Raw genomic sequence first — 27,466 nt, forward strand, 5'->3', positions numbered from 1 at the left:
ACTCTGTACACACATCCTTTGCACCTCTGTCCATCCTGGGAGAGTTACCCCCTCCTCTGTTGCTCTTCCTGAAGTTTATTTAATTTTTCTCCATTTAAGGGTATTTTAAGGAGTTTCTCCTTATTCAAATCAAGGGTCTAAGGACAGGGGATGTTGTGATATTGGCCTATACAAATAAAGTTGACTTGATTTTTATATTCTAAGGTGAAATAGCTCAAGTAAGATAAGCAGAGGTCGCTAATTGATGAAGTTAAATTTCATTGAGTGTAACCGACTTAAGTGAAATTATCTGACCAATGAGACAAAATGCCTCAGTATCCCCTTAGCACAGCACTTTTCTGAGGCTGGGTCACGGTTTAAGAGCTGTACATACAAAATGAGGGATCTTTGCACTTGAGTGAGTCCCATTCGATCTAAACGAGGCCATTTCCTGTAATTTCATGTCCAGTGGAGCTTCCAGGTAGCTTTTGTGGTCAGGGGCACACAACGACCAGGATTCATTATTCATAGTAGGTCAGCACAGGTTTGCAGTGCAGATGGAGAACATTGATTCATGGAAACTCCATGAGAACCTTTAAGGCACTTGACCAGCCGTTGACTTTGCATAAAACTTGATCAAGGTGCAGATTCAGCATAAAATCATTGCATATAAACCTGTGGATTCAAAGATTTCTATGTTAACATTATTTTACTCATTGGGAAAATAAATGTTTTATTTATCATTTTTGATGTTTTGAAGATGAAAAGTAAAGTTAAACAGTTCTGAGAAATAAAAAAAAATAAAATGTGTTACTCAGATGTCCTGCTGATTGTTGTGCCTTCACTCCTTTCTTCTTATTATTTAGTGTTTACTTGTTGGCAAACCAGCTCAGAGGTGCATTTCTGCCACCAAAAGCGCTGGAGTCACCACACTCTCAGTCTCATTATTTTTCATTTGGGAGCGTCTGCTGAGTTAAGTGCAACACGTAGTGGTAAAATTCAGTATATTGCTCCAGTCCCATGTTTGGCTTAATATCAAACTGGTTTAAAAATGGTTACACTGACCCAACTCTACAATACTATATATTCTATATGTTTTTCGACCATTATTTTCTCCGTCTCTGGGTCTGTATTAAGATGGTAATTTATTCAGATATTTTTTCTATTTGGATAAATATGAGAGACTAAAGTGGGGAGTATCAGATGATGGGAGCCATAGATCTTTCTTATCTTATGTTTTACAGAAAAATATGTGTAATATCTTGAGTGTATATAAAAAATGCTACCAAATAAACACAAATTAGCAAAAAGAAAAATGCAAAAATATATTTTAAAAGTTTGATATGAAGCACACATGAATTTTCAGCCATCCATGAGTCAAATCAAGTGATATCAGTCAATGTTATGGCCTTTTTCATCCCATTTTTTTGTTAAAATACTTTTACCACAGCTCAACAGTGAAACACAAAGAGGGAATTTGATGCTAAAAAGACTGCAAATGTGTCAGATATCCACTTCATATGACTAACTCAGACTGCTGAAGCCTCATTAAGCTTCAGATCAACTTTTAAATGTCCTTTAACATAACGTCCATTAATATTTTAATGTGATAATATTGTACTACAGACACTTCAGTAAGGTCATAACAGTTACCGTACACAGTTATGTAGCCATCCACCCAAAAACGTGTATGTCCCAACACATGTCTTGGTGGGATCTTCAAGGTTTAAGCAATACAATCAACAGTCAAGCTGAATACCTCTTCAAGGATGCTATAATGTATTATTACTGATATAATTTGTGTTCCAAGTGCCATAATAACCTCTCAATTTGATATGTTCATAATTTGCAGGATTTGGGTTAAATTAATAATTAATAATAATTGCAAACATGAGATGACTTCAGGAAGTATCATTCTGCTCCATTTTAGCTTGTTTGAGGGTGTGAATCAAGATGTGATAACATTTGTGTAGCTCAGTGTTTGGAGAATGCTTCGATTTAAATCAGTTCAATTCAATTTTATTTATATAGTGCCAAATCACAATAAAAGTTATCTCACATAGAGCAGGTCTAGACTCTACTCTTGAATTTCATTTAGAGACACAACATACCTCTATGAGCAAGTATTTCACTCAGCACAAGATAGGGAGGATAAGAAGTACTATGTCGGGGTACTGATGCTGCTCATGGTTCCACAGTTTGTTAAAATAAATCACAAGTCCAGCAGAGGGCACTCACACATCTACACAGGCTCCTGGTCCTTGTATTGTGGCCTGAGGCTGCATGTTCTGGACACGTATGAAGAGATTAACTGTTATTTGATCACCACCTGGTGGTGAATCAGATCAATTCATCGACTGTTTATGACTAACTCAACTGAAGACTCATATTGTCTTCAGATAAACTTTTAATTGATTTTTTTTTGCTGAAAACAAGGACTGTGGGTTTTGTCCCCCATGACTTACATTGGAAGGAAAAATGTGGAAAAACTGTGAACTTATCCTTCAAGGCAGTACAAAACTACTTTAAATCAGATATTTAAATGGTTTCATGACTGTGTGGTGGGGCTCACTCTCCGCTCAGCTATTTCTGAAAATCTCTTTATGGTGTGTGACAATGTCAGCACCTAGTGGCCGGTGCTAGTAGGACTGTATCTCACAGCTGAGCAGAGGATCCCTGAGAGCTTATAGGGAAGAATGTGCTGTAAAGGCTGCTCTGCTGGTCATTCTGCCACTGCTATAAAAAAAAAAATATATATACAGAAACATACATTGATGGATGAATAAAAGAAAACTGTTTCCATTGTCAGAGAGAGGGATCTTGGGTTCAGTTGGCTTTGAGCATTTATCTCAGTAGGGCACACACAGTAGGCTAGAGGTGCCCAAAATATGTCATCTGATGGGTTCACTAAAGGTCACTTCAAGTGAACTATAAATAACCGCAATTACTTGAAGATGAAGATGAGATCTGACAACATTAAAAAAAATCTTTCTTATAATTCCTTCATGTGTCATGACTTTTAAATAATTTGTTTGATGTATATGTTGAAGACGAGCCCCATTTTAAGCACAGAAGTATGTTATTAAGGCCTAAAGTCAGTGTACAACACACTAAGGAAAGATAAGAGTTGACCTGAACTTTAATCTCATGGATGTGGAACTAACATGCAAGCATACATCATCTCTGCATCAATATGTAGCCACATAAAGGTCAGTAATCTGACATGAATCTACTAAACAGTGAAAACATGTTACTTTATTCTACTCAATTCTATTGTGGAAAAATATTTGTCTTTTTAAATCAACATTCATCCTGAGTGGTCTCTCGGTTGTATCTAAAATCAATCTGCTCCTGACATAACAGGAGCAATAATGAAGCCCAAACAAAGCACACTGTCTATGTACTATTGTAAGCTGCTTTTTAGATAAATATGATTTGAAAGACAGAATTCAAAATGTTATATTAAAGTTATTTTAAAGGAATAACTACTAAAACTAACAGCACAGCAGAATTATAAACACTGAAAAGTATTTCATGCAAGAATTTATTCAATGACTCTTAAAGTTTACATGACATGTGCTAAAGATATGAGAATTTCCTGGAATCAGTTTATCATACTCATTGTCCCAGAACAAGGAGAGTAGAACAATATCAAAAAGTACAAAAACTGATGGCTAAGTAGGTTGCCAGAGTGACATTACAGGCACAAAATGTCCAAATGTGTGCCTATCTACAGAAAACAATATGTGTTTAAAAACTAAAAGGATTAGAAAACCATTTAAAAATGTGTAGAAACGTGGCGCACTGACATGAACTACACCTCCTGGTTTTAAAAATATGAAGAAACAGACAGTAAAACACACAACACACATAACTAAAGTATCATTTGTCATGAGTTTATCAGGAGATCCTCTCACAGCCTGTTGGAGATTGTACATACAGTGTGGAGCAACTGCTGATAGGACGGATTAAGTGGAGGTCCAAGGCTCCATCAGCACAATTGAGTAACTCTGTTTCATCAGCTGACCCCGTGTTGAGACAACAATCAAGGATTAATCACTGCCATCATCAAAAGGAAAAGGGGACAAATAAAAATGAACTCAGGGATAACACATTACATACTTTATATATTTATGTATGTATGTGTACATTATTTTGCCCAAAATGACCAAAAAAACACAAGTTAAAAATGAAATCTTCATAAAATTGTCTGTCAAAGGTGTTACTTTCTGTTTCATGGTTATTTTGCATCTCAATGGGACATTGTTTAGTTCTTTTAATTAAATCAGATCTAATCAAATCTTTATTGTCATATGCACAGCTGCACTATGCAATGAAACTCATACTTTGCACTCACAGCGAGACCGTGGCTGTATATAACCAAATACAGTTGAGAATGAAACACAAACTAACACAAAATACAAATTTTACAAGATTAAAATACAAAACTACAAGAATTTAAAGCACATTATATAGTATATACAAGCAATACAAGCAAATACAAATACATAATGAAATACAAATTTAAACTTTTTTTCAGATGTAATATTTTTTAATATGTTATATGTTTGTGAATGAATGCATCAAATTCATAACAAAGGTTCATCAAGTCATAACAACCAGCAGCTCTTGATTAATCTCTATCTGTTTCCCTCCAGTTCTCTCTCTCTCTCTCTCTCTCTCTCACACACACACACACACACACACACACACACACACACACACACACACACACACACACACACACACACACACACACACACACACACACACACACACACACACACACACAGAGAGAGAGAGAGCAGAGTGGACTTTGTGTCTACTTTGTGACAGCTATCAAGCATCAAGGTTAGGCCAACACAGTGATTGTACTCCTCTTGTGAGGTCATGTCCTAATGTTGGAAGTGATTACATTGTGATTAGCCATGATTTACTCATCCTCTGGAGCTATAAAAGCCTTTGGCTACTTGACAGAAGGCACCATCAGGTCGAAGAACCCCAGGAGTTAAGGTATGTCTCTTGCTACTGTGCTTTGGTGTTTCTCACTCTTGGAATGGCTGTGGACAGGAATGCATTGTTCACATATTAGAGAAAAAACAAATTTCCTATGACTTGAATTGCTTAAATTACCACAAAACCCACTGTAAGTGTGTATGTAACTGCTTTACCACATTCATATTGTCAGACTAATCCTTTCTTAACTTAACTTTCTTTAGGTTTGGTCTTACAGTACTCATCTGCAGCCATGAAATTCTCCCTTGTTGCCGCTCTTGTCGTTGTGCTGGCTGTTGCCCATGGTAAGACATTTTTTCAACGCTTACAAAAAACAGTGTTTAATATGTTTTTAAGATCAAATATAGACATATATGACATTTCAATAACTCAAAACTGCTTTTATTTTAACGTCAACACTGTTACATTTCCTATAAGCATTATACTAGTACATATTATACATTTTGAAGACCCACAGAAGGCCATTTAAAAAATCTTACTTAAATGAAAACCTGAAAATCAACCAAATTCAGAGAGCTAGTGCTGAGTATAGATGTATGTATGTATAAATAGTGTCATGTGCATGCTATGAGACTGTCTGACAGAAGGCATTACTGCTCATCCTTCTTCAAATAATGCAGTATGTAAATTATAATTTAAGTTTGGTGGATTTTAATAAAAAAGCTTTAAAAAAATGTGTGTTTGCAGGCACTGAGTCCGTGTCAGTGGTGAAGCGTGATGTCCAGGCTGAGGTTGACAAGATTACTAAGCTCATCAATGAAATGTCAGCCGGCATCACCACCGCAACCCATGACATGGTGGAGAAGGTGAAGGCTCTTGAGGTGACCAACACTGCCCAGTAAGTAACAACCAACAGAAACATCTACCTTTACTCTCTCACTCTGCTTTCATTATCTACTGCTCGACCTCCAACCTACACCAACTGCACTCAGTTTCAGTCTTCCACCATTGTTTCATGTGCTGATAATTGAATCTAAACTCCTTTCAATGTTACCTGCAAGTTGAGTAGGACACTAAATATAACATAAATGGGATTAAGATGAATTATCACTGAGAATGTAGGACCCATTTGACTTTACTCCTTTATTTTCCACTTAAATTTACTGACTATACGTCTTTATATATACAAACAATATACTGAAAATCTCATGTAACCGATTTCATTTAAAAATTGAATCCACCACTGAAAAGAAGTTGCTTGAAAAAAACAATACATTTGTCACTTTTAAGTTAATTTTCAGGATAAACAATGTTGGCTAATTATGTAACACACAAGACTGAAGCCTGTTCAGTATTTAGGGGTTTGGGTAGTAAGAGGGTTGTTTTTGTACTGTAAAATCATGCAGCATACGCCCTGATTGATCTGATGTAGTACTAAATGGAATTAATAGTGAGCCAAAATAGTTTGTTTCTCAAGAGTAACATAAAATAATAAACGGTCAGCCAGTTTTGGTTCATTTTCTTTATTAGAATGCAATTCAGAGTCAGTAGCAGTGAAATTTGCACTTTTTCTACAATCATAGGGGTTACGTGAAGGACAGCAGGGCCCAGATCCAGCCTCTGGTTGAGAAGGTCCAGGCTGAGGCCGCCAAGCTGCAGGAGCAGGTCAAGCCCTTCATCGCCAACATTGAGGATCAGCTTAAGCCCCTCACCGACAACTTCAATGCTCAGGTCAAGCCTCTGACCGACAACTTCCACGCACAGGTCAAGCCTCTGACCGACATTATGGAGAAGCTCTTCCAGCAGGTGATGGACCAGACCAAGGCCCTGCTGCCCCCCCAGTAGAGCTCGCTGTTGGTTCGTTCCAGCTGCCCAGGATGCTTTACTGGTGTTTGTCTGTGATACTCCTTCGTCCTTTAAGTCATCTGAGATGTGATACTTAAAATGTCATCATTAAAGGGGTTTGAAAGTCATCAGTTTGAGTTGGCTTGTTCTTTATTTTGGCCTGTATGACTACATGAATATTTGATTTACATTTTCAGTTCTGGGAATAATTAATGGAAAGCAAAAGGGGCAAGTAATAAGGTTGAAATGAAATAAATTGTAGCAGAATCTGATGAGAGTTGCTCATTGAAGGGAAAGTCAATATCAACATTACCTATAACCTTTGGGCCTTTGGGGTTTTCCATCATTCACGGTTCAATATTCTGAAGTAGGCTGTTAAATAGGTTGGAGTCCAGTTTAGTGTAGATACAATCAGGTTGATGGGATTAACCCAAATTCATAGATGTATTGACTTTAAGCCAATAATTAACCTAATGCACAATCAGAATGATCTGGCTGTGTAAAAGCTGAACGAGTCTTGCTTCATCTGTTTTTATCACAGCCACCTTTCAGCTCGGGAGAGTGACAAGATAAAAGAAAAGAAAATTACCTCTCTATATGTGAAATGTGAAAATAAACAGATTAACAACAGATGCATTTGTATGCGTACACAGATTGCCAAATCAATCAATACCTCTGAAACACCTCATCTACAGTTTCATTCAGTTTGCCTCAACAGAAGTGTTCAAAGCAAACATCTGCATGAGCAGCTCACATTAAAACGATAGGGAACAGGGAACAATACAAGGTGAAATCATTTTAATATCTATCCAAGCATAGTTGAAATATAATGTTCAGAATTCTAACAATGACTTGATCCAAAGTACTCTGTAATTTTAATAAATTACCACACAACAAATGTGTGTTTCTTACCAGTCGAATTCCACCTCGTCCTGTATGCTGTCGTCTCGTTCAGACAGGAGGGAAAGAAAAAAAGACATCACTTACCACAGACACTGCAGATATGAGCCTGGATTCCTGTACAGAAAAATTATATAAAATAAGTAAATCACTCTGAAATCAAACAAAAACATCCATTAAAAATCTGCATTTACTTTTACATAGTTAAAAATGGACTATTACTTTTCTATTCAGCAGTATTGACTGACAGTATTGTGCCTCCTATTCAGATTAAATGTTTTGAAAAACAGTATTTATAATTCAAAGAACAGTTACCATGCTTTTGTGTGTGTGTGTGTATTTTTTTTAATTGATTTTCACCCAAAATTGTACACCTTCTCCCTGGGGATACATCTTTATTTGACCCAGTTTAGCCCAGTAACTCTGTTATTATGTTATTATAAATATTCAACTAGAACATTATTGCTCAGTGTCAGATTTAAAGAGTCATTTTTCCGATGTGACTTGAGCTCAAGGCTGTGTCTCAAAGCAGTGAGGGAGACAATGACTTGTTGTCGGTTTAGACACAAAACAACAAAATCACTAGTCTTCCATACTGCCATGCACTCATCCAGACAGTGAAGGCCATACGATTTATCTGTTTTGTCAATTAAATGCTTTAAAAAGAACAATTCTTCAGGCTGGTGAACCCTCTCAATAAATGCATTTAAATTATTTTTTATCCAGTGCATTTTCCTTTAAGTTCTGTTACCACGCTTACAAGTCATACTCAAGGTGGCCTCCTTGAGCTAATGTATGATACAAATAACTCCTGTGAAGACGTGGGAGGGCTGAAGGAGCTTTCTAACAAAACCTCCATGGCATTCCTTCAAGCCAAACTTCTATATCTTAAACCTCTTGGTTGAAGGCCGGAGTTTGTTTTTCAGAGCAGAACTGGCAGTCCTTCTCTTTGTGCTCACAGATAAAATGAAGCAGGACTGGCAGCCTGTCAAGAAACAATCTGTCAATGTGCTTGTAGACATGCTCGAAAGAAACACACTTCAATACCTCAATTATCTCTGTGTGACTGCTTCGTTATCTGTCATCTACCATTTTTTTATTTGAAAACAGGAATCACAAAGTTATGTTACATACTACATTTGAAAAACATGGAACCGATATATGTGAAATGTGTTAACCTGTGGAGGGTTCAGTTTGTGAGAGCCTGATGTTCTTGAGGAAGGCCGAGGCCAAGTGATGAGTGAAGGCAGAGAGGCTTGAAGCAGGGTCAGAGGTCAGCGTCAGGGTTATTTTCCAGGACAAACTGTGTGATCCAAGGCTCGGTACAACCAGTGACAACCCTGCACGCTTGAACAGAGAGAGCTGCCACTCATGAGTTATCTCTCCGTCACTGCAGTGTGTTTTTTGTATGCTGACGTCAGTGTTAATCAGTTCAGTGTCACTTTAATTCAGCTGTCAGTCAGCGATGCTGCCAAAATAAATTAAGTGAACAGTGAGGAGAAAATTAATTAATAAATCCCTTTACATTTCATCATGCACCGATGAGGGAAGAATATAAAACCTCTACCTGAATTTAATATTATATTTATAAAGCAGATTGGTGGATTTTTGCATCAGATAATGATTTTTCTTTCATTATTCAGCAGTTTTAATTGATTTCTTATTGAAAGAGGCTATAAGAGGCTGCAAAAGCTATTTATTTTACATATTAAAGTATTTAAATTTAGCATTGTTTATCCATGAATTCTTCAGCTACCATCATCTCCAGTGATGATAGTTGCCCCATTCACCCCTAGCAGAAAATTACTGCATTAATTATCCATTTCTTCCATATGTATGTGCTCTACTCAATTCCACAAAGTGATTTAAATCTATATGTTCCAGGTAAGGTTTTTACGTTGTCAATAATAATCAATAATTTAACATTAATAATAACGTTTTGGACGTCTGAAGTCAGCCTTTGAGCGAAGACTTAAAGCCAGTTGTTTCTCACTGGCACATTGCCATTTTGTTAATGCTTTAGGTGGACACATATTACAGTGATGGACATATTTTACTGTGATGGACACATATTACAACAATGGACACATATTGCAGTGAAGAAATAATACCAACACATTAAATGCATGATTTATATCCGAAAAAGCACTTTAATTTTGGGTGTTATAACATCACGTCACCATATATATTTGAATGATCACTTACTTGCTCTGAACACATATTCAGGGAATTAAGAGTAAGATATAGATATTGGCTGTGGGATTGTTTTCTTATTACAGGCAAACTTATTCTTCAGTTCGAGCAGATAAAAACATTTTTCTTTTAACAAAGGAACATTTTTTCTAATAAATCTATTCTTCTGTCTGTACTAAGAGAAAGTGTGTAATTAGCTCTGCATTCGCTGCTCTGCACTTACGCTTTGTGTACAGTTTTATTGTGTGAAATTGATTCCTACTGAACATAAATGCACAGAATGATGTGAATATTTACTGAAACTTGATAGCACGTCGGCCAACAGCGCTGCTATCTCACCGGACCCTCGACACAGACAACCCTGTGTGTGTTTGTGTGTGTGTGCATGTGGACTGCACAGACACAATGAAACCTGATCTGCGTGTGTGTGCACGTGCAAGTGTGTGTGCTTTTACATGTATTTTGTGTGCATAGGTCTACAGTATGTCAGTCTGATGTGTGTGTGTGTTTGTGTGTGTTGGAATATAACTGTGTTTTATGTGCTTTTTATGGGAATGATTAAGAACAACCAGATTATTTGGTTGTCACATCAGTGTGCAGCAGTTTGATGTTAAATGCAGGGATTCTCACACAGACTAGTTGCACAGTTGAAAATCAATAAGAGAAAGCGTGTGACATTGACAGACAATGGCAACGAAAGTCACAAATGGGGAAAATGTTTCAATGGTAAATTGTTGCAATGACCAGAAAAAAAACAACCTGTAAATATTCGCAGCACAAATATTCTCGGTATATGTCAGGCAAAACAATACAAATATAACCAACATAATCAGAGACACACATTTATCTGATGGTAAAATTATTGGCACTTACCCTTATTGAATATGGCACCTGGGGTCATCCACAAGCGTGTTGATTGCGCGCAGACAAAAAAAGAGCAATTTTCACTGCACAAAGAGAAAACGCAATCTTTGTCAAAAAAATATAAATAAAAATTAAGCTCACTTGAATTCACAAAAAGGATGTTTGAAAGGAAAAAAATGTATGTAGACTCACAGAAAAGATGCTAAAAACCTAAATAGCTTTTAGGGTTAAGAAAATAGAGGGCTTCAGGGGGCCAGTCTCTAACACCTACAGAGTCGATGTTGGCCTCTGTTGGCCAGTGAAGAACACTGATAGATATGTTTTTGCTGGCATGGGTTATGTTTTTACTCAGATCTGACAGACAGACAGCCCCCATGCACACAGGTGCTATTCAAGGAAACTGAGTAAAAGTGACGTCACTGAGAAAAATCTAGCCCACAAACCTTTTCAGCACTGAAGTCCTGCCCACTACATGTTGCTCTGTTCATATTTTTCCCATTTTCTTCTTTTTTTCTCCTTCTCTCTGTATCTCTACTTCTCTCCCCCCCTCTTTATCTCTCTCTCTCTCTCTCTCTCTCTCTCTCTCTCTCTCTCTCTCTCTCTCTCTCTCTCTCTCTCTCTCTCTCTCTCTCTCTCTCTCTTCCATCTTTGTCTGTTTCTGTTTGTGGTTTTCTATTTCTCTGTATCAATCTGTCAGTTTATAAAGTACATTTCAACAAAATATAAAGCTATAAACATAGATCTCATGCAAATTCACAAAAACCTTTAAAGGCATCTCTTTATCTCAGTTTCTGTTGCTGTCTTTAGCACGTTCTCTGTCTCCATCTTTTTCTCCCTCTCTCTCTCTCTGTCAAACACACACACACACACACACACACACACACACACACACACACACACACAAACACACACACACACACACACAAACACACACACACACACGGTATAGGTTGAAATATAAATCGTTCAGTGTTTGTTTTCATTTTGCCATCGCCAGCTAAACACACAATTCGCAGAACGTCTTCTCCACTGTTTGTGTGGCTTTTGCAAATGCGCGCGGCTCCTGATGTGAAACCACCAAATGAAGCTTCCCCCAATTTTCATAGCCCTCCAATTTGGAGCACGGCCATCTCTCTCTCTCTAATGCTGAAACGCCACTTTGTGAAATTACAGTACAATTTTGAAAAGTAGAAACAGGCAGCAGGCAATTCAGGTGCTCAGCCTCCGCAACAATGGAGTGCTGGCCTTGATGATGGTTGCTAGGCGATGGAGGAAACACAATGGCCTCCTCTGAAACCAAAGGCCCTTAAGTGGACTGACAGGAGTGAAAGCACACACACACACACACACACACACACATGCACACACACACATGCACACGCTTGCAAAATAGAGCGATGCAGGAAGAAGGAGAGTGCAAGTGAAGCCGTGCACCTCTGTGTGCAGACGCTCGACCGAAATATTGCCATTGCTGTTTGGAAGTAGAAGAAGTATTGGACTGAATAGGTGTGAATCTGGTGCAGCACACACAAGAAACTAGCAAAAGTGAGCAGGCTAGTCCTGGATATCTACACCTGTGTTGACTGCTGCTACATGCTTGTATTGAATAAATATGTTGTAGATCTTTTCTGTTTTTGAAGACAGCTTGGGACAACCTGATAGTGGTAGATAATGTTTCAGACGAAGCAATGTATTGACCAATCACATGGTCAATAGAACAACAATCAGTGGCTGCTCACGTCTGGCAGGCTGTCTGCCTCCCCATCTGTCTGTTCATTTCTTCGTCCCTCCCTCCGTTATTACATGTAACGATCTATCTGTTCATCATATATTCATCCAGCTGTCAATCCATCCAATCAGCTGGCAAATGAAACAATATTGTACACAGTGTGGCCACTACGCTACATGTTCATTTTCTGCATTTTATACCAAGACAAGTGCTCAGAGAGTGAAAAGAGTTTGCAGGTAAGAGCAAATTATAGTAGTTACAGTATAATTTTGATAGGAAATATATGTGTTTTCTGTCTTTGCAAGCAATTATATCCCCCATCCTTGTGGTGATGCTGGAAATATTTAAAAAAGGTTTGTTGACTGATCATCCCCCGCAACATTTTATGTAAAAAACAATCAAAGTTCAGCTGCAAAATGAAGCCAAATTACAGATTCTTGAAAACAGCATTAGTACTCTGTCATTGGGAGATGACAATAGCATTTACAGTAGGCACTGTTCTATTGTTGCAGCTTCATCAGACAAGGAAGTGTTTGACTGACTGAAAATAATAATGTAAATATATAAAGCATAGGATAAAGTGAAAATAACCTCATTGAATGTCATTTGACGGGAGGGTATATCAAATATGCTTAAGTGAAATTAGCTGTATTAGTGCAACAAAAGGTGTATTCAAGAACACAACAAGACCAACTGTAATGTCTTTAATTCTTTAACAACAGCTGTCATAATTTGGAGGTGCAGCTTGGATAATTACAACCCAGTGGTTGGAGCTTCTTGGTTCACGCCATAAACACTGCGCAGTAAAATGAGTCGCCAGGCACACGCTGACCTTTTGAGACATTTTTTACAACCCTGAAAATATTAAGGACAGCATCTATCTGAAGGACTCCCCTTCCCCTTCAATCTCATTTACCCCATACACATCTCCCTCATCTGCTGGAGAGAAACTGAAGCACCACTTCAAGCCAGCTCTATTATTTGCTCCTTTCGGGGCCCGGCCCCTGAAGTAGTGCACTCAGTTAGGACCTGTAATGTAGATTCCATTTCAGCTGCTATTAGGCCTCATCCGTTATAGCAGAGCTGCCTTTTCGTTTTTCCTCCACTGCGCTCTCTCCATCCTCCGTGCCTCTCTTCCGCACATGGCCAGAAACCCCCCCTCCCCTCTGTTTTTGTTCTGCCATCCCTTCACTCATCCTCTCATTCCTTCTCGCTCCTCCACCCATCTGTCCCCTATCCCATCCTGCTATCCCTCCACTCCAGCACTCAACTGACCACCCTGTTTCTTCCTCCCTCCCCTCCCTCCATCCACTTCACTCCACTCTACTCCCATCCCCAGCCTTGCCCCCAGGGGAGCCCTGCAAACTGCTTATTCAACAATCGGCTGCCATAAAGATATGTAATGACATTTTCGAAGGCAAAGAGGCCTGTGTGGTTTTTAATTCATATTTAATGGCTGTCAGGCTAAATAGCCCACTATCCTAAATGGGAGAGGCTGCTGCTCTTCCACTTAAGACTGGGAGCCGTCTGCTTGTGGAAATCTGCTGGCTGTCCAGAGCTTCTGGTGCTGCTGCTGCTGCTGCTGCTGCTGCTGGCCCCCTCTGTTTGTTCTCATTTTGGAAAAATCACTCAATACAAGTGTTACTGCCGCCTCCGACCCTCGCCCTCTGTGTAACAACAAGACACAAGCTGATGGTGCAGCACAGTGAAGCTTGAGCATGACTTATCTTACAGAAGGTAAAAGAAGTGACTCCCATCAAAATCGCACATGATGAGAAATAATGTTCCAGTTCAATCACAAGTATTTTGCTGTTTCATCCAAGAAACTGCTTCAAAAATCCAGCCAGGCAGTCAGAAACCAACTTTTACTTTGACTTTGAAACCACAATTTTTGTTTATAGTTCCCCAAAATCAAATGCAATTATCATGTGGCATTACCAAGACCAGCTCACTATAATAGAAGCCATCACACTGGCATTTAATGGCTGCTCTAATGGATAAACAGTACATAAGTAGGTAGTTGTTTGGTATTAGAATTCAGCAGGATGTCTGGCTGCTTTAGTCTGAAATGTACTGTCTGCATTTTCTCATAAAAAAAAAAGATTTGCTCTTATTTTCCACCTATGTCATCCTTAAATCAAAGTCCTCTCTATAGAAGCTGAATTGCTTTATTTTCCTGAAACCTACCAAATCGTCAAGTTCACATTCTTTCAGTTTTGTTCATTAATAAAAAGCTATATATATATAGTTGTATATATTAATTTTCAACCTGTGTCTTTAGGCAGTTGAAAAAGTTTGTATTCTTCTACTGTTTTTTTTAAAATTCTACTTTCACTAAATAATGTGTTTTTATTCTTGTTCCTTCAGTTGGATGTTTGAGCTTCACTGTGAAGAATGACATATGTAGGGTTGCAGCAACAGATCATTTCATTATTGATTTATTTGTCAATTATTTGATCAATAAATCTATAAGTAAATTTGTCTATAAAATGTCTGAAAATGGTGAAGAATGTCCATGTATGTTTCCTCAAGCCCAAGATGCAAAATAAAATGTCTTGTTTTGGCATTTTAGCAAGGTGCCTCAAAATGTAACTAATCGATTATCAAAATAGTTGGCAATTAATTTTCTTCTGTTAACTAATCGATTAATCAATTAGCTGCTGCAGCCCTGCATGTATGTGCAGAGTTTGACTCTAAAAAGCTGTTTTCACATTAATCTGATGAAAGTGAAAACAACAAATGAAAGTTTATTTGTGCTAAATGAAAATCAGAATAAAGGCATATAATAAGGAACAGGATTTATCTGGAACCAGTTGAGCTCATGTCTTACAACATGCCTGGAGGGGGATCATTAAGTCTTATTTTATTCTAAATTAAAAACCTAATGCAAACATGTGTCGTCACTCTGCAGGCTCATGTCTCACATCTCATTTTCTACTTTTATAGAAAAACTCAGTCGATGCCTGCTGCTAACCTCCCGACCAGGCAGGAGCCTAAAGGTTTCAGAGGTGAGACTGTGTGCGGAGAGTTTCTCCTGACTGGCTGGAAAATGTGAGTAAGAATTGATCCCTTCCCACTTAAGAGTTACTGGCCAACAGTGGAGGATTATTTTTGTGGTGGACATCTGACAGATGATACAGAAAAAACAAAGTGTGTAAATCTTCTCAGGGTAAATAAAAAATAAACAGTGAGTTAACACTACACAGACAGACAGAGATGCAGGCTAAAAGCTGAGCGAGTATGTGGCATTCTCCATCTGATTTGTAGTAATTACATAGTGGGCACAAATTAAAACCTTGAGGGCCATTTATAATTTTAGATTGCATATTCCGTCTAATATTTGGCACAGTGGGGGCTCTGCACAAATGTCTTTAAACCTTTCCAAATGAAGTGACGGCCTGGCCTTGAGAGACTTAAAAGTAATCATAGCGGTACAATAATTGAGAAGTGCTGTAGTGAGCACAATCAGATGTGATAATGCAATCATGTTCTCAAAATAGCCATTGATTAAGTGTTAGTTAAAGTCAGTCTATGGTTAAAGTTAATTACAGACAGAACGACTCCCAATGAAATCTGTTCGGTCATTAAAAAATATCTCCAGAGGCATTGTTATATATTAGATATCCAAATGTAGACAACAGATATACTATAATGGCCAAGAATAATCCAATGACTGACCAGAGCAACATGAAGCATCACCAGCAGCATTAAGTCATCATTATAGAACAAAAGCTGGGGGTTGGGTAAAGGAGGATCATCACTACTACAAAATATTGATGCCCTGGCTGCCTCGTATCATTTTTTTCTGAGTGGGGTCCAGGCGCTGAAATGTAAATAAATCTATCAGGGCAAGGAGCTGGGGGCTCCAGTTACCACTCCTAACAATCAAGAGGCTTTTCATGCTGCCCTGGAGGGCCATTCCTGTAACGCTAGCACACTGGAGAGAGCCACAAATCATCATCTCTCCTATGCTCTCCCTCCCTCTGTCGCACCAGCCTCCTCCTGGTGTTCCTCCTCCTCTTGGACTCTGGTCTTTCTTTTTCTCCTCCCTTTATGTATCTCTCTTACACTATCTCTCTCTCTCTCTCAAACACACACACATACACACACAAAACATCACCGTCCTCCATTCCTCTGTTCTTTTTTCCTCCTCAGCCTTCCTTTTTCCTAGAACCTTCCTTTTTATCTCCTTAATGCCATTCATCATAACCTCCTCATGCTCCCTGCTCTCCCACAGCTCTGTCTTTATATTCTTAATCCTCTTCTTGGTTCTTCACAGCTCCTGAACACTCCTTACCGAAGTTCCTGCTACAATAAAACGACAGATGAGAGTGATGCTTGCTACCACATTTATCAATATCTCAAACATCATGTCACTTATGTGTCAGAAAACCACATATCAACATTTCATGTTCACAAAACTACACTTACGGTTCAATGTTGTTTTAAAGAGAGCACTGAGCTCAAAATATTTCTGCTACCTGTGTCTGCGTATTTCATCCATTTCAATTCATCTTTTGCTCACTGCATTTGGTGATTTCAGCACATCAGAGGCTGTAGTAGCTTTTTAAAACATTTTTGAAGGCAAGATACATCTGCTGAACCTGACATTTGTTTTCATTCTATATATTCTCACTCCATTCCTCATTTCATGTCATCACTCATCTGTCCACTTAAAATGCAATAAAAAGAAAGAATATAAGTTAACAGTAATAAGCAAATGATCACTGAATAATTAAAGTCATATGGAGATATGTAAACAAATAATTCATTTCAATATTACACGTCACTGTCTGCTGTAGATTACGTCATTATTAAAGTCACATTTTAAGATTATAGACCTTTGAATGTGTTAATTGTTTTGTATGTTTGAGCCATTTTACTGTAAATCACATGTACTTTTGGAAAAATGCAGAAAATATTATTCAATTATCAAAATAGTTGCTGATTAATTCTTTAAAAATCAATTCATCAACTAATTGTTGCAGCTCTACAACTAACCATTTTGCAAACTGTGCTGCTGTGTTTTAAAAAATCTTAAATGTACTTCTGCATCCAGACATCCTCACCTGCTTCATCATAGTAACATAACTTCCAAAAATGTTTGCATACTTGATGTTCTCTGTGACTGATTACACAACAAAGATATGGCTAATTTATTTTCATATCATACTGGAATGAATAGAAATCAATGGCTGCATGGTCTGGTAAAAAAAAAAAAAGATTTAAACATTTAAACCAGTACAGCAGAGGGTTTTCAAACTGTGAGGCGTTTCTCCCCAGGGGGTGCTGGAGAGTTGAAGGTGGGGCGTAAACAGAGTGATGTGAGACAAAGCCGGTGAGTGAGGTGAACAGGACGTGCATGCCAGTGCTCTGAAAACAACAGGCTCAGTAACAGCTGCAGCAGTGGTTATGATGTACATCTCATCTCATTTTTTTTTTTTTACCAAGAGCATTGCAACCAGAAACAGGAGTTAAACCCAGACGCTGGAAATATGATGAACAGTAACTCGAGCTGAGACTGAGTCAAGTGACTCACCATAGCCTCAGTTTGTGTTTTGTAAAGAAGTGCTAGCTAATGATAGCATGCGACCTATACCACTTATGTTGAATTAGTAAATAAGCCCCATGATTTTCAGACTTGAGGCGTTTTGAAGAAAAAAGAGCCTGAAGGCAACAAGGCCTCATTCAGAGTTGGTATGTCAAGAGAGGCCCACAGCATCGAGGAAAATATATAGAAAACAATGGCAACCGCATTGTTTTAGTGAAGGGAAACGTCATTGTCAAATGTCCGGCTGTATTGAAAATGGTCAACGATGATGCTAAGTAGAGGTTGAAACATTAATAAGGAATCCTTTAAAATCCTTTAAAAGGGCACACATCATGCTTTTGTGATTTTGCTATTTTTATGCTGTTATGATGTCGGATGTCTATGTTAAACATGGATAGAGTTCCAAAAGCTGAGGTGAACGTAAAAATGTTCCCTGAAAGTCAAAAGCTAAGGCTTCACCCTGCTCTGAACGCTCTCTTTGCATGACCTCTACATCTTACTCATGATGATGTCAGATTTTTTGCGTCGTTCAACAGCCTTTGTTTTTTTCCAAGGTTGGCCCATGTGTTGTTCAGGTTATCCACTCACATATTCTGGATCAGATTCAGAACATTTTAACATGTATGGATGTATGAAATTTCCATTTTGAGAAAAGAGTGAGGAAAAGATGTGAAATCTTACTACTACGGCTTGTTAATGTAGCCTCCACAGCTGACAGAAGCTTCCTGAAGTTGGCCAATCAGACCAGTGTGGGTTCATGAGGAGGAAGACCTTAAAGAGACAGGAGCTAAAACGGTCTGTTTCAGACAGAGGCTGAACTTAGTAGCTGCATAAAGGACCAGTGTAAGAGTTGAATTCTTAATCGTATTCCAATGATATTCCAGAAATATTAATATAGAGCTGGAAATGTGCATGATATGTCCACTTTACAGATGATCACCACTCTCTTTAACAAAGTTTAGGTTGCAAAAGAAACAAAAAACGAACTACAAGAAAGCAAGGCTCTGCAGATTGAGATCAAATGCGTGTCGCCCCCTGAAAGTTGATGAGTCAAATCATCTGTTGGAGATCCCTCAGTCGACTGAGATTCTTCAAGTTGAGCATTCAGTTTTTAAAAACCTTAATTGTAAGTACTGTCATTATTTATTATTATTTATTCCTTTTTCATGAAAAAATAATTCCAACCATAAAAAATAAATGTATTAATTATTTTTTGTTTAGGTTTATTTATTCATAGTTTATTTATGTATTAGTTTTTGTTTAAAGAGAAATAAAGAAGTAGGCCTATCCTGTTGAAGAACAGATGTCAGTTATTTCATAGCAGGCAATGACATGAAACAGTTTCATTTGTTTATTAATTTACATGTCTTTAATTTTAAAGTGCAATATTAAATAAATCAGCTTTAAGAGCTTGATTTAAAAAGAGGTACATGTGAGTTGCTTTTCTAATTCTGACATACTGTCACAACCCTGCTGCATATACTATATGGCAGGAATTTCAAATATTGCATCATATGCAGCTGTCTTTTATTGATTTTGAAGAGCTCAAAATGAGTCCCATGACTCCGTTGCATTTGATTATTTTAATCTGGTTGAAATCATCACTTAAACTCATGCAAATGGATTTTCTGATAGTCCAGATAGTCTACATGGAAAAAAAAAAAATAGAACGAATAGTCAAATCGTCATTGCCAAAACCAATTCGACTGACAAAATTGTAATTCGAGTACAAGCCTAAAGTCTTTAATAATAAAGTTGTGATTTTGATTTGAAGACAAACATTTACTTACCTTTGCCCCAAAATGATCATTTAGAAATTGCTGTAAAATGTAGAAAACAAATGAGTGGAAGGCAAATTTATTTCATTATCCATCCTTTCAACAGACCACAGCTGTTTTTGTTGTGCTGTTTACTCCACACTACTCTTTTGTGCGTGCAAAATGGATTTGACAGAGTGCTCTTTTGAGAAACTTTCCAGAGGCCGAGCTGAAATAGTACACATAGGTGAGGGTGAAGAGGTTTTGTTAAGAGGTGAGAAAGGAGCCAAAGTCATTGGTATTGATTGACAGCCTTACAAAGCTTTTGCACACATCTTATCATCAATTAGGGCACTAAAAGTCTTACTTTGCTTCACATTTACGCATTATAAAGACTGACAGGTGTTGGACGTGAATGCCATCTTATTCCAGCCTTCACACAAATAACATCTGTACTACTACTGCTCCATGTTGAATGATGAGGCTATCTTCGTCCCCTGATCAATGACGGCCTGAGTCTGTCATTGATCCGTCTGGCTGAGGCTTTGGGACTCTGCTTGGTCTGTTCTGACCCACAGAGGCCAGTCAGGTCACGCAGGTCATGGCCACAGTTTGGACTGATACCGCCAGAGGTTAATATGGACCACGTAAACATGACAATGTGACACCGGGAGAGATAATGTTTGGCATGTTGCTGCCAAATGACTCGAAAGCAGAGTTGGAGGGTTTTCTCTCTGTTATTTTGGTCATTTTGCAAAAATTTATTGTCTACAGAAAGCCAGAATTCAAATGTGTATACATGATCGGCATCAACCAAGTGATTTTGTATTCTTGATTAATAAACTGAAGCTCCTGCCCATGGGTAATAATTTCATCCTGATGCAGAGCGTAATCTCTTCCTAGGTGTGTAACTAAATCTCATCTGTGATCCTCAAGTGTGATTTCCTGAGTGCCGATTTAGATATCAAGCTGCCAGGTGGATTAGGTAGTGACGGTCTGGAAAAATGAAGAGCCAAAGCATCGGATATACATACATTATTACATCCATTTTTAATTACTTAAAGTTGTGGTTTATAAGAAAATAATACTAATACATTATCTGTGCGATCAGACAATTCATAAAATGTAATTTTCATTTTCAGATTTGGTTTAATTAAATTTGTCCTCAACATACCATGACAATATGATTTGTATATGAGCTCACATTGGTTGAAGATGATCCAACCTTTAAAAGTTGTAAAAATCTTGATTTCTAAACACAGCTTTCAACATCAAAATCCACATCTGAAAAGTCACAAGAGATTTAAAAAAAGTATGTTTATATATTTATGTTGCATGCAATTATTTTTGTTTTATGAATGGTCTGAATGAATAGTGGCTTTTTGCTTGGATAATATCAAAGTTTTTCAACAACATTTTCCAAATGAAACAATTTGAGAATAAAAAAAAAAATAGTGTTGCTGGAAGATAGTCACAAGAAAACAAATGAGTGTATTTCTTAATGTTGACCACTGAACCACAGCTGAGAACAATGTAGTAAATAAAGTCTTGAAAATTCCCATTTAGCACCACTGTTCTTTTTCTAAATGTTTAAAAAGAGGAAAATAATCACAAATGCATTTTTAAAAGGTTGTGTGCATCCGCCCCTTTTAATCCATTCAGAGCAGGAAGAAATTCAGTCATTTTTCTAAAATTATAACTAATACAAATTTCCAATGAGTGTGATTTTTTTTATTAACTGGAAATAATTGCAAAAACGTAAGTATAATCCCTCCAGGTTTTTACAAATATCAGATCAGTGGTCCAACATGTGTCCTCAGAAAGTCTTTAAAACTGGCACTGTAGAAGTAAACATGTGACTCCCATTATGCTTTTCAGGCCCCTTTGAACCAACCAGTAAGTAAAATAACATAAATACAGCCAGGGCATTTTTAAACTGAGCTAAAATACAGTAACAAGTCAGTATCATGTTCAAGATCTTACTGTGATGTAAATATACATCATATTAAATGTTTAGCACCCTCTGTAGGCTAATCATTGTTTCATAAATGTTTTGTGAAAATGTATGGCATGTCTTGTTTAAAACAAATACATGACACAAAATACACAGAATGAACTAAAAGAAGCTGAGATGTGATGTGTGGCAGACAGGGGACAGTCATTCTCCAGGTTGAGGGCAGGATCTTGTGATTGGCCCTGGTCCAAACTGCTCTACACAACCTAGGACAACTTAGCTGATCGATGTCCAACTGGTTTGGAAGTGAGCCTATATCCACAGCGTCTCTAGTCACATGACACAGACTGACATCCACTGAACCGTACATTTCATCCTGCTATTTATGCCAAGTTTGTGAGTGTGGGCTTGTATACATATATATATATATATATATATATATATATATATATATATATATATATATATATATATATATATATATATATATATATTCTGTGTGTGTGCTCTTTAATCCATACCCATGTTACAATGCCAATTTGGACACACCACACAAAAACCATCCGCCATCAATTTATTCTAATTACTGCCAGGCCTCTGGTGGGCCACCTCTCCCAGCACCGTGTCCAGTCCCCATCCATCCTGCCAAAATGGCAGCTTTATAGCCTCTCTCCAGGATGGTCCCCCGTCGGTCAATTGGATGGGGCAAGTCCTCGCCTAAACAGCGGGATACATCTGGTTCATAAATTGAGATGTTGCCCAAGGGTTGTTGGTTGTGTTCTTGGACACTCACCAATTAAATAATTATCCTGCTGCTCAGGGTCTGTCTCTCCCCACTTACCCCAGTCAGGATATTGCTAATTACTGTAATGATAAGGATTTGTACAACTTCAGTTGTTTGTTTTTTTTTAAATAGTATATGTAGTGTATAATTGTACATGAGTGGTTTGTTCTTCTTTTGCAGTTGCTCATGCTTTGTATTGATGATTCAGCCAAGAAAGTTACATGTTTTAAGATACATAAAAATGAATAAAAATTGGTGTCTATTGTGTTTTTTCCACAAGAAAAAGTTTGATTAAGTAGTTTGAAATTCATAAAATGACATATAATCCATCTCCCTTATTGACAAATCCTGAATATATAATTATGTAAATGACTTTAAAAGCTGGAAACCAGATGTCTCCCACTGACAAGTCCATTTTCAGTGTATGTGCATTGTTTCAAGTTTCCACATCACACTTTCTACTTTCAGAAGATGAAGATGAAAACAGGCTTCTGCTGTCAAACTCTGCACATACATCATTCTGCACAGTGAAGCTCAAACATTCAACTGTAGCAAGAAGAAAAGAAACACATTTTTGACTGAAAGGCAACATTAAATGACAACCAAGGCTCAGAAGTGCTGCTCACTGAAAAACATGCTCAGGACAAGCAACACACGAGTTACATGTATGGCTTAATGTGGATATTTAAACAGTGAATCGTGAATGCTTTACTTATGCAAAATAAAATGATTTGAAGTTGAGGAATAACCAATGAATTCGTCAAATGTAACACTGTCTAACATGTGTTTGATTTGAGTTGCAGGACAGTAAACTCCCCCAAATCAAATAAAGAGCAGAGCTGGTATCTTTAACTCTGATAAATCAGCATCTTGATGTAATCTATAACTGACAAATTAATGTAATTAATGTCATGCCCCTTGGCCTCAGAAGAAATAAAAATGTACAACTGTTAATTAGATATTTAATATTTTACATTTACAGACAAACTGTTAATTTGTTCTTTACACTTTTGATTTTGTGTTTTAGGAGAGGTGATAAAAGACACAAACCCCTCCACCTCTTGTATATGAAGCATTTATCCAAGCACACCACTTCAGCATGTGAAGAAATCCAAAGCTTGACAGGCCTGCTGTGCCTGGTTACGGTTGCTAAGCTATGATTGGATAATTGCTGTTTGGGGGCGTCCTTTCTGCCTCACCTTAGGATGAGAGCGTGCGACTGCAGCTGAGAGACAGACAAAAGGCTGCAGTTTATCTGTTAATCAACTTTTTTTTTTATTTATTGTTGTGTGTGATAGATCATAGGATATAAAAAATACATCATCATCTACTATCATGTAAAAGAATTTCATCAATCTCTCAAGTTTGCTTTTGTGCAAGTCATCATGTATCATCATTAAGTGACAGAAACAGCCATTTAGAATTAAAGCCTGATCATTTGTACAACACTGAATAACTAAAATATCTAAACAGACTCCCTGAATTTCATTTTGTCACTTTTTGGTTGAGCTGCCATGTTAACAAGAAGCTGCTGAGAGACCGCTGAGTGTCGACTCTGTGCTCTGTGATCAGAATGGCAGATCAGTTGTTAGCGGCACCAGGAGGAGTCAGTGCAGCTCTTTCCAGGTCACACAGAACCAGTGAATCACCAGGGACCAGCAACCCACAAGTGTGCGAGTGAAAAACAAAAGTATACAGGCATATCTGCATGTGTACACATTTGTGTCTGAGTATATGTCAGCATACTGTATGTATGTTTGCACGGCTTCACTTTCACCATCACCCTATTAGTATATTGTAGGTTAGAGCTCCTCTACACTGTATATGTGCGTGCAAGGGTATCTTCCTACGTGTGTGTGTGCGTACGTGTGTGTGATGGAACAGGAAAAAAGGGTGAGTGGAAGCAGAAGATGAAGATCACAACTGCATTTTATTCAATGAATGAAATGTGACCTGCAATTTTTTAGTATTTGTGACATAATTTTTGCAGATGATGTGAACCATTATCAGGCACAAACAACAAAAACTAAATGTATATATATAATTTGCATATTCAAGGCTTATTGAGAGTGGACAAAGTGCCACAAAAGTGCCATCTCACAGACTTTGAATGAGACATGACTGTCAGATTCACAGATCTGAGGATCAACAGGACCACAGTGTTGCTTTTCAGAGGCAGCAATCATCAAATATTTGCTAGGTGGCAGGAAGATCTTGATGCACTAGAGTCATAATCCCCAGTCCACAGTCAGACAATGCAGGTAACATTATAATGTGACTATGGACAAAATGCTAGGTTATTAGGTTAGTTAGCTGGGCATTATAACATTTACAACTTACATGAGAGCAGATGAACCAATTATATCATCCATTTTTTTCCACTTTTGTTCTCGTATTTTTTAGAGGTGACAAAAAAAAAGTCGTCTTTGCATCAAGTATTGCTCCTCTCAGTGTTGTTGTCAATAATAGCCCATAGCATAGCTAAAAACCAAGAAAGTCACCCTTCATTTCAGATTATTTCATCTAATCACTATTCAAAATTATTAAAACATGTTACTCGACACAAATACTCTTTTCTTTCTTAATATGGCTAATTTGTGTCCAGATTTCATTCTGGCCTATGTCACTTCTGCTAAAGGGACCTGCACACAGTTATTACATCAGATAAGCACCACATTTATTTTTTGGGCTAAAGAGGGCTAAGAGAGAAAAAAAAATGTTCAGGTAACCGCATACATCTATGCTCCTCTCTATTTTTTCAACCACTGGCATGCTTTTATCAAAACAACCGTCACGTCCTGCTTTGATGACATATTTTCCGGTTATGTTCTTGCCGGGAACGAGTCAGCAATTCCACTACAAAAGATGTGTCATCAGATGCGTCCCAGACCACCTCGGCAAGTGGTTGGCCTGATCGGATCACAAAATGCAACTTGGAGGTTGCTCACACTTATATTTAGAGCTATTTGAGGTTGAGACAAATGAAGTCAGAGTTGGTTGGGGTTCCAGTGAAATTTCCTTAATCCATTCAAACATCCAGGACCCCTCAGATTGCTCCTCATCGTATAGCTCAATAAAGTTAGTGGTGGCCTTGACTACATGTCAAGAAAAGACCTCAACCACTGATCACACTTCAGTAAGTATGCACATTTCCAGTACAGTGCAAAAAGTGTTTTGGCTGTCATAAAACCAATAATGCTTCAATGAAGAGTTGGTGAGTATGCAACTGAAAACCACAATAAAATAACACCTTACTGTTTACTGCATTTTATTTACCTTTTGACTGATTGCCTGAACTTATTTTTCCAGTATGATTCTATTTGATTGATTGTGTTTTTATTTAAATTTGACAATACCTTTAAAACATATTGAAAAGCTGTTTTAATGAAAGTGTTGATTATTTTACAAAGTCTCTAAAAACAGGCTATGCAAGGAGGAGATTAGAGGGTGACAGCAGATAATAAATTAAGTTGATAAATTACTGCTTGGATTACAGATTTCATTTTATAGTTTTCTACAATGTTTTCTATAGTGTCCAAAATGGTGTTTTGTAAGTCTAGAGAGAGGAGTGGTGAGAATATGTTAGCTTTACACAGGTTCAAAGTTCAAGTTTCTGTATGAACAAAAGTTCAAATTCAGTTTTTCAACTAAGAGCCATAAACTAAGACTTTGGAGGCAAAGTGCACTTGAGTGCACTTGAGAAATGCTGCTGAAATAGAGGCAAACTGACAATATTTCTTTTTTTTAACTCAATGCAGCTCCCGTTGCTTTGCCGGCTGACTAAAACTGCTGGCCGCTGTGCACTTTGTTTCATTCACTCAAAATGCTGAACATTAAGAGATATTCCAATAGTTTTAACATACCACAATGGAGCCTTTTTGAAGCTAACAAAGGATTGGAAATGGACTTTATGTAGCTGATATTAATTTGTAAAGTGTAACTCCACATTTGAGCTTTCTTACTTCCTCTTAGCAGAGCTCTTCTCCTCTCCGCTATCTTTATGCTAATCAACTCACATCTGAGTAAAATACATTTATATTATGCATTTCAATTGTTACTGATTTTGTCTTAATACATATACGGCAAAAATAGTTTCTGAATCCATTGTATAGTCATTCTCATTTACATATTTTTATCAGAGATCAGAAGTGGTGTGAAATACAGTCAAACTTAACAAAAACACAAGTTAATGACTGTGGTGACTATGAAGGCCATAGCACATCGTTTTCATCATCAAACCGTTCAGTGACCCCTCATGCTCTATGGACGGGAGCAATGTCATCCCAGAAGAGACCACTCCCATCAGGATAGAAATGTTTCATCACAGGATAAAGATGATCACTCAGAACAACTTTGTATTGATTTGCAGTGACGCTTCCGTCTAAAGAGGACATGTGGACCCAAACAATGCCATGAAAATGCCCCTCACAGCATAACAGAGCCACCAGATTCTCAAGCATTGAGACCTGTACTGTTTTTTCATTTCCTTTTCCCACCGCTGCCTGTATTCCTTTTTGGTATTAATCTTGGAAAAAGACTGCAGTGACTTGAAGCATAAGTGTTTATTAACATTTAACTGGAACTACAATCTTTCACTAACCCCAACCAAACCGAACAAGATGTGAGACTATACACCTCCTGTCCACCCAGACCACCTTCCTGTGACTTCAGTGAGACATTTAAATGTAAGTTTTCATTAATTCAAGAAAACATTGCCTATTAACATAATCGCAACATAATTGGGTTTAGTAGGTTTATAGTGTAAAAACAATCACATTTCTAGAATAACTACTCGATTCTTCTGTTCCTGTTCACACAGCCTGACTGGAAAAGCCTAAAATCATAGCGATGTGGTTAATGATTATTGGTTTTCCTTGTGCATCACTTTCTGTACACAAGGAAAGACTAATCACCGTCAAAGGCTTTTTGTATGTGGTCATAATTCATGTAAACC

General features: G+C 37.7%; 2 protein-coding genes across 3 annotated transcripts in view; one reads left to right on the plus strand and one right to left on the minus strand.

Annotated features, from left to right (window-relative positions):
- The window catches only part of ankmy2a (ankyrin repeat and MYND domain containing 2a), a 366,395-nt gene that overhangs the window by 18,397 nt on the left and 320,532 nt on the right, over positions 1-27,466 (minus strand). The gene's annotated exons all lie outside the window — the stretch shown is intronic.
- LOC133983757 (type-4 ice-structuring protein LS-12-like) lies at positions 4,875-6,908 on the plus strand. 2 transcript variants are annotated; one of them, XM_062422935.1, is made up of 4 exons: positions 4,875-4,992; positions 5,199-5,279; positions 5,683-5,833; positions 6,519-6,908. In XM_062422935.1, exons 2-4 carry the CDS (start codon positions 5,228-5,230, stop codon positions 6,778-6,780), a joined length of 465 nt encoding a protein of 154 aa, XP_062278919.1. In that variant the 5' UTR covers positions 4,875-4,992; positions 5,199-5,227; the 3' UTR covers positions 6,781-6,908. The 2 variants fall into 2 exon arrangements, with proteins under 2 accessions (XP_062278919.1, XP_062278920.1); XM_062422936.1 differs by lacking the exon at positions 4,875-4,992 and adding an exon at positions 5,079-5,125.

The sequence above is a fragment of the Scomber scombrus genome, chromosome 7 (genome assembly GCF_963691925.1).
Source record: "Scomber scombrus chromosome 7, fScoSco1.1, whole genome shotgun sequence".
NCBI lineage: Eukaryota > Metazoa > Chordata > Actinopteri > Scombriformes > Scombridae > Scomber > Scomber scombrus.

Bases quoted from the DNA above. Each gene is read 5' to 3' on its own strand.
- LOC133983757 (XM_062422935.1), top strand. From the start codon at position 5,228: ATGAAATTCTCCCTTGTTGCCGCTCTTGTCGTTGTGCTGGCTGTTGCC. The intron at 5,280-5,682 runs GTAAGACATTTT...GTGTGTTTGCAG, and splicing joins TGTGCTGGCTGTTGCCCATG to GCACTGAGTCCGTGTCAGTG. The intron at 5,834-6,518 runs GTAAGTAACAAC...CTACAATCATAG, and splicing joins GAGGTGACCAACACTGCCCA to GGGTTACGTGAAGGACAGCA.